The sequence below is a fragment of the Chiloscyllium plagiosum genome, chromosome 7 (genome assembly GCF_004010195.1).
Source record: "Chiloscyllium plagiosum isolate BGI_BamShark_2017 chromosome 7, ASM401019v2, whole genome shotgun sequence".
NCBI lineage: Eukaryota > Metazoa > Chordata > Chondrichthyes > Orectolobiformes > Hemiscylliidae > Chiloscyllium > Chiloscyllium plagiosum.
Window position 1 is genome coordinate 50,707,495 of NC_057716.1, and position 8,690 is coordinate 50,716,184.

The window sequence follows — 8,690 nt, forward strand, 5'->3', positions numbered from 1 at the left end:
TCGACCACGTCTGGGGGGAAATTGCGGTCTTTGAAGAAGGAGGCCATCTGGGTTGTTTGGTTTTGGAACTGGTCCTCCTGGGAGCAGATGCGGCGGAGACGAACGAATTGGGAATATGGGATGGCATTTTTACAGGGGGCAGGGTAGGAGGAGGTGTAGTCTAGGTAGCTATTGAATTGTTGAGTTGTGCGCAATCGAGAAAACAAAAACATAGCAGGAAGAAAAATTTTGTGTCAAACACATATATACCAGAAGTGGTCATAGGTTGGGCAAGAACTATAAAATGGATCATGCTGATTAATAGATTTGTTGAGTAGAGCTTAACCCTCAGTGATTTGGCCTCATGCCCAGGGCTTTATTCTCAAACCTGCTCAATTTTGAACTGTGTTTATGCAGAGATTATTTTAGTAATAAGTAACTACACCAAGGAAGCTATTATTTGTGCTTTAATTTTGATAAACTTGTGTATTTGCATATTTGTCCTGGTAGGAATTGTCAGGATTTATCTTGGTCATTTGAAATTGGAGTGCAAATGTGTTTTGTTGCTCTGATGCTTTGCTTTCCAAGATATAAATAATTTACTGCATTTGTGTTACCATGGATAGCAGTGACATATAGTGTCAGACTAATGTACCAAAGACATCACTACACTTCACAGACACAGCCATTTCAGAGGTAGAGTAAGAAAAGTAGAGGCATCCAATCTTTCACCTGAAGCAGAATCAATTCTAGCTCTGTTGTTCACCATGTAGAATGTAAGTGGACCTCATACTCAGTTTGAAGAAGGCAGATTGATGACAATTTAAAGGTGGCTGGAAGATTCATCTAGCTTGGGCTAAAGGGAAGAGATGTCTGATGTAACCTTCATGGTGAAAGTTGGTTCTGGGTTTAGAAATTCCCTGGTTAGGAAAATAACAGCATGGATGCCATTGGGAACAGAGAATAAATTTGGACTGTCCACAAAGTATCCATTTAAGGGGCAACACAACATCCAGTCATAGCAGGAGATATTCAGTGTTCTAACCTAAACAAGATAATTTGTTTTGTGGTTTGAAGTACACATTGCCTACTCAACAGTGTTTATTAAATGGTGCTTTTGATTTGTTTATTACAGTGAAAAAGCCTTCAAACAATAAATCTTCTTGTGTGATCCTTTCAGTCAGTTGCTAATAATTCAAATCTTTCTTGTTTTAAAGTTATTGGCCTCCATGGAAATCAAAAAATGTAAACTAAAGTAAAAAGTAGATTGCTGTAGTCCTACCAGACTATAAGGCTGCTCTCTCATTAGAGAGAGACAATGGTGGTGGTTTAACCGGAGGGTCACCACGTCTCAGATGAGGGAAGAGGTTGTGAAGGAGACTCGTTCTTGGCAAACTCATCAATTATAGGAAGTGAACCCAGGCTGTTGGCATTATCTATGTATTGCAAACCAACTATCCAGCTAACTGAGTTAACTGACCTGGATGACTACCGTGACACCATTGGCAGAGAATTATATTCATCTTCTATACAGCATGGCTGTGTATTGTTTCTTATGCATCTATATTTACTTGAGCAAGATGCTTTTGTGTTATGAATGTGACCGTTCCAACTGCTATCAATTACCAATGTTGGACCCCTTTGGACATGGGCAGCTATCTGTGTAGGGGCAGTCATGTGAGCAGCAATGAGACAGTTAATGTCTGCATGATCAATGATCACTGTAGTTCATGTGGCCAAAACAGAAATTATAAGTTGAATTCAAAATCTCTGGAGCCCAGTGACATTACCAGTGATGAAAGGTATCCCTTCATTTCAGATCTCTATCTGTGAGCAAGAAAATGGCTCTAGTGTGAAATGTGAAAGTCGTCTAGAGAGGAGTACATTGCATTGTAGTCAAAAGGCAAATGTTGTTTGTATCTTTTATTATTCGTTCATGTAATAAGGACATCGCTAGCTCAGCCAGAGTATGTTGCCCATCCCTATTGCTGTTGGTCTGGAGTCACATGTCGGTCAGAACAGATAAGGAAGGTAGTTTCCCTCCCTAAAGGAGAGGGAAACTGAAGGACATTTAGTGAACCAAATGTTTTTTCTTCCTGTGCATTAACAATGGTCACCGTTAGATTCCAAATTCCAGACTGTTATCAAATTCAATTTCCACCATCTGCCATAGCTGAATTCAAGCCCAGGTCCCCAGAATATTTCTTGAGCCTCTGGACTAATAGTCCAGGGGTAATACCACTAGGCCATTGCCTCCCCTGTGTGTTGAGGGGAGTTGTTGATGAGTATGCGATATAAAAAGGAGACTTGGTGCAGTGTACTGTTGTTATTATAAAAGATTCAATTGCAATAGAGGAAGGAAGATTTCTTGTACTGGAGAAGTATGTATTGTGTAGACTGATGTTGTGTGCTTTGACAAAGCATCTTCCTAAGAACATGAAATGGAAAGGCATAATTCTGTCCTTTCTCACCTCAGTAAAGTTATTGAACAGTCTTTTGCACTTGATCCATGACATTTGCATTATGTTCTGACATTTACGTTCTCAGCTATTTCTTATCAAGCCTATCTTGGCATTTGTCTGCTCAGTCAAAACTTAGAACAGTATGCCAAAAAAAAGTGCCATCTCAGCAGATTGCTCTTACCAAATTATCCACATGTATGCCAGCAATAAGTAAGAAATGAAAGGATGTCTTTGCTTTAAGAGAGATTTTAATTTGAACTCAGACCTGTGGAATTCTCCTCCCTCTAACACCATAAAAGCATAGGCACCTTGACAGCACAATTCAAATGAGGCTGGGCCATCAAAATATTCTGGATCTCCTGCTGGTGCCATCAGTGTATCAAGTTTTGGGGATGGAGTAGGGGGCTGCATGATGGCAGGTGCCACCAGCTTGATGCACTCTAAGTAATAATCTATACAACTCAGATGATACACACCATCTTGCATTAGTGTTAGGCCACTTCAAAGTAACCAAAAACTAGTAATTTTTCTTAACCTCCAAAACTTAATCCTGAAAATTGGGTACAGCACCAAATATAGTACAGAAATTTCACAGGAACTGTTGGTATTTAATTGCCTTCAGCTATTTCATTTACTTCGATGGAAGGAAATCACGTTTTTGAGGGTTGGTGGCCACCTATTTGCTGTGCAACAATCTTTATCTCAGCAGTGTCAATGTGAGTGAGTCCACTGCAGATGGGACACCTTAATCAGGGACAAGGTGAGACCAAGACCTTGCCTGAATCATGCTGACTGGATCGAGAAGGAGGGATGCAACTGAAAATGACTGGGTGGGGTAAAGGAAAATATGGGCTTGGGTAAAACTCCAGGGGAGGAAATGGCATCTCTGATGGGAACAGGGTGACCAAACATGAGGTATCCTACCCCTGACCTTACAGCATGCACCAGCCCTTACTGAGCAATGTATGCACTTGGTTTGTACTCCTCTTCATTGTCTCGTGGGGTTGTAAAATTGAGACCGTCATTATTGTCATGCCTGATACGCTTCGGACAAAGTAACTACTGAAGCTTATATTTAACTATTTTGCTCTTTCTTATGAGCATTGGGCTAGTTAAAATTCTCTTGAAAATTCCAGATTCATGAATTAAGGTTAAAGCTCAGTAAGTACATTGTTTCTATTTTAATCTCATAACTAGAGATCTTTATTCAAGATTATTTGTGAAGTTTAACATGGAGAACTGCATGCAGTATTTCTTTTTCTCTATTTATGAATGTACTCATCTTAATCTTCAAATGGACACACAAAATGAAATGAGCATTATATTAAAACATGCTGTCTACTTCATCTCATATTACAGATAAATTTGAGGACAACCTACGATCAAGTTACTTTTGGAGACCAAAAGGTGTGGAGCTGTGTTTTGGAATCAAACACTATGCTGGCAAGGTATAAACAATTTTTAAGAGAGAAAGAAGATTGATATTTAAAATGCAATTCTTTCATATTAGCTTTATTAAAATGGGCAATAGAATTTTAGAGTCATACCACACAGAAACAGAACCTTCAGTCCAACCTATGCATGCCGATCAGTAGCCCCATCTATCTGCATTATGCCCTATCCCTCCAAAGCTTTCCTATTCATGTACCTGTCCAAATGTCTTCTAAATGTTGTAGTTGTGTCTGCCTCTAAGACTTGCTCTGGCAGCTTATTCGATATATGCACTACCATCTATGTAAAAAAGTTGCCCCTTAGGTCCTTTTAAATCTTTCCCCTCTCACCTTAAACCTATGTCGTTTAGTTTTGGACTTTTCTAACCTTGGAAAAAGACCTTGGCTATTGACCTTAGCCATGCCCTTCAGCCTCTGATGCTCCAGCTAAAAACGTCACAATCTATTCAGTGGACAGGGTTGTTAAGAAAGCATATGGTGTTTTGGCTTTCATGAACAGGGGGATTGAGTTTAAGAGCTGGGAGATCTTGTTGCAGCTCTATAAAACTTTGGTTAGACCGCACTTGGAATATTGTGTCTAGTTCTGGTCGCCCTATTATAGGAAAGATGTGGATGCTTTGGAGAGGGTTCAGAGGAGGTTTACCAGGATGCTGCCTGGAATCTTATGAAGAGAGGTTGACTGAGCTCGAACTTTTTTCATTGGAGAAAAGAAGGAAGAGAGAGGACCTAATTGAGATGTACAAGATAATGAGAGGCATAGATAGTGTTGATAGCCAGAGACTTTTTCCCAGGGCAGAAATTGTTAACACGAGGGGTCATAGTTTTAAGCTGTTTGGCGGAAAGTATAGAGGGGATGTCAGAGGCGAGTTCTTTACGCAGAGTTGTGAGAGCATGGAATGCGTTGCCAGCAGCAGTTGTGGAAGCAAGGTCATTGGGGACATTTAAGAGACTGCTGGACATGCATATGGTCACAGAAATTTGAGGGTTCGTACATTAAATTTACCTTACCTGAGGATCAATGGTCGGCACAACATCGTGGGCTGAAGGGCCTGTTCTGTGCTGTACTGTTGTATGTTCTATGTTCTCCATATGACTCAAACCCTCCAAGCAAGGCAAAATCCTTGTAAATTTTTTTCTGTACGCTTTCGAGCATAACAACAACTTTTCTATAGCAGGGTGACCAGAATTTACACAGTATTCTAAAAGAGGCCTCAACAATGTCTTGTACAGCCTCAACATGACATCCCAACTCCTATATTCAATGCTCTGACAATGAAAGCAAACATGCCAAACACTTTCTTCACCTGCGATGTCACTTTCAAAGAACTATGAACTTGCACCCCGAGGTCCCTCTGTTCAACAATGTTCCTCAGGGCCCTACCATCAACTGTGTAAGCCCTGCCATGGTTTGCCTTACCAAAATGCAACACCTCACATTTGTCTAAATTCTTGGTGCTTATCGGCCCATTGGCTCACCTGATTCAGAACTCATTTTACTATTAGATAATCTTCTTTACAGTCCACTGTGCCAAGAATTTTAATGTCATCTGCAAACTTACAAACCAATCCTTCTATATTCTCATCTAAATCACTGATATAAATAATGTAGTAAGTATGACTTGATATACATTATTGGGCACTTCCATTTTAAAATAAAATAGCTTCTATTTCCATCAGGGTATTTCTAATTTCTGACAGTAAAATATAATAACACAGAATATTGGATATTTCAGTAATGTTCTGTCACTGTTCAATACTTAACAGGTTTTTTATGATCCATGCGGTTTCCTTGAGAAAAATAGAGACACACTTCCTGCCGATATAGTAGTTGTACTTAGGACATCAGAAAATAAATTGCTGCAGCAACTTTTTTCCAGTCCACTCACTAAAACAGGTAGGATTGCTGTTGGATTGTCTGCATGGCACTCTATAGCCTTTAATGTATCATATACTGGAACTGGATTGTCTGCATGGCACCCTATAGTCTTTAAAGCATCATATACTGGAATTAATATTATTTGAATTTGGTTCCATGGTCATTGAGCAAGCTAGGTTGAGTATTAATGATATTTGTCCTTTTTTTCAAAGCCATAAAATATAAGAATTTTTAATGATAGGAGTCCTTTGAAATAGTATGTGATATTGGAGTATTGTACGCAGTTTTAGGCCCCATACCTCAGGAAGGACGTACTGGCCCTGGAATGTGTTCAGAGGAGGTTCACGAGAATGGTCTCAGAAATGAAAAGCTTAACATTTGAGGAACTTTTGAGGAACTCTGCGTCTATACTTGATGGAGTTAGGAGGATGAGGTGGTTCTAATTGAAGCATACAGAATACTAAATGGCCTTCTCAGAGTGAATGTTGGAAAGATTTTACTATTGGTAGGAAAAATTAGGACCCGAGGGCACAGCCTTAGAAAAAAAGGAAGATCTTTTAGAACGGTGATAAGGAGAAACTTTTTCAGCCAGAGAGTGGTGAATATTTGAAATTCATTGCCACAGAAGGCTGTGGAGGGCAGGTTATTGAGTACATTTAAAACTAAGATAGGTTCTTGAGTATCAAGGTGATCAAGGGTTACGGAGAGAAAGCGGGAGAATAGGGTTGAGAAACTTATCAGCCACGATTGAATGGCAGAGCAGATTCGATGGACTGAATGACCTAATTTCTGCTCCTATGTCTTATATATTCCTACAATATGACATGGTATCTGTTGGCTACATGTAAAGATCTTTACAATGAGAGTAATCTGATATGTGGTTAGGACAAAATCCCCAGCACCCTTAATGTGGTTATGTGTACAAATACTGAGAATATGGATATGTTTTTTTTAGATTAGATTACGTACAGTGTGGAAACAGGCCCTTCGGCCCTTCAAGTCCACACCGACCCGCCGAAGTGCAACCCACCCATTCCCCTACATTTACCCTTTTACCTAACACTACGGGCAATTTAGCATGGCCAATTCACCTGACCTGCACATCTTTGGACTGTGGGAGGAAACCGGAGCACCCGGAGGAAACCCACGCAGACACGGGGAGAACGTGCAAACTCCACACAGTCTGAGGCGGGAATTGAACCCGGGTCTCTGGCACTGTGAGGCAGCAGTGCTAACCATTGTATGTTGTATAGGACCTGAAAAAAACTTGTTAACTTTGACAATACAATTGGAAAATACAATTAAAAATCATGTGATAAAAATTAATTTTGCTCTTAAAATTACTGCCAGTATAGCAGGATTTAATATGTTCAGATGGCAATTGTGCTATTTAAAATCAAATGCTTTTTGGAGAGGTTGAATCAAAATATATTTAAATACATTGACATATTTTTAAAAAGATAGAAATGTTTGATGTTTTAAAAAAACAGTAGTGATTTTGGCAAAATTCTAAAAGTTCTTCCTTTAAATAAATTACAGCCAATGGCAAAATTAGCGTCAAACTTGAAATAACACAAATATTTGATGTTAAAACTAACTCAAAATACAAATATGTGTTGAAAAGTAGTTACTACTATTCAGATTATAATTAAAGAAAAATACTGGATTAAAAACTTGATTAGGAGCAATTGATTTCCTGTAAATAAACAGAATAAGGCTCCATGTAAGATAAACTAGGAGAAAGTGAGGACTGCAGATGCTGGAGATCAGAGCCGAAAAATGTGTTGCTGGAAAAGCGCAGCCTGCTCCTTGGATGCTGCCTGACCTGCTGCGCTTTTCCAGCAACACATTTTTCAGCTCCATGTAAGATAAGTCAAGTGAAATAGTTGACACTGCTACACAAATAGGGCAGCCTAAAATGGCAGAAATTTGATAGCAGCCAAAATGTACTTTAATACCAGTTGCATCTTTAAAAGAAGAGCATGCAAACTAAGGTATGAACCTTGACTAAAAGTGAGCATAACCTTGACAAATGATGGATCTAGACTTGGAGAGCAGGAACCCAAAACAAAAGAGGAGCAGTCAATGCATTAAATTCAGCCACAGTAGATTAAGTTAAAAGGGAAAATTTTAATGTCACATGTTTGAAGAATATTGGTCTGAATTTTATCCTCAGCCTTGGGACCTTAGGGCAAGAAGCAGGTCCAAACCTTGCAACTGCTGCTGGTGAATCTAACTCTTAATTGTCTACTCATCGTTTGTGGGTGGGTTTGTGATGCTGCTGGCCGCATTAGTTGATGGCACACTTAAGTGATTTTTACTGGTCACATTGCTAGATAGCCTTGATTCCAAAACTGCAACCTTAGTTTTAGAGCTTCAACATGCAGATGACACTTCTGTGTGCTCTCACTCGGAAACCAAACTATAGGTCACCGTGGACTCCACTCTCAAAGCATGTGAGAAGATGGGCACCTGATTAAAGACCTGGAAAACCAAGATTTGGAGATGCCGGTGTTGGACTGGGGTGTACAAAGTTAAAAATCACACAACACCAGGTTATAGTCCAACATGTTTAATTGGAAGCAGACTAGCTTTCGGAGCGACACTCCTTCATCAGGTGATTGTGGAGGGCTCGATCGTAACACAGAATTTATAGCAAAAATTTGCAGTGTGATGTAACTGAAATTATACATTGAAAAATTGATTGTCTGTTAAGCCCTTCATCTGTTGGAATACAGTGATAGTTTCACTTCTTCCATGTGTAAATCACAAAACCCTTTTTTTTAAAGTTGCATTCTCGGAGGAAAGTGGCTGAGCAGAGGCTGATAGCTAAGTTCGGTACCCATAGGGAGGGCCTCAACCGGGACCTTGGGTTCATGTCACATTACAGGTGATCACCATTGCACTACACACACACACACA

At 39.7% G+C, this 8,690-nt stretch overlaps 1 protein-coding gene across 4 annotated transcripts in view; it reads left to right on the forward strand.

Moving 5' to 3' along the window:
* myo3b (myosin IIIB) overlaps positions 1 to 8,690 on the forward strand; it is a 577,679-nt gene that overhangs the window by 254,658 nt on the left and 314,331 nt on the right. For all 4 annotated transcript variants that reach the window (XM_043693701.1, XM_043693698.1, XM_043693699.1 and 1 more), the window contains exons 21-22: positions 3,801 to 3,889; positions 5,657 to 5,786. In XM_043693701.1, the coding sequence (XP_043549636.1) occupies positions 3,801 to 3,889; positions 5,657 to 5,786 (219 nt within the window). The remainder of the gene's footprint in view (positions 1 to 3,800; positions 3,890 to 5,656; positions 5,787 to 8,690) is intronic.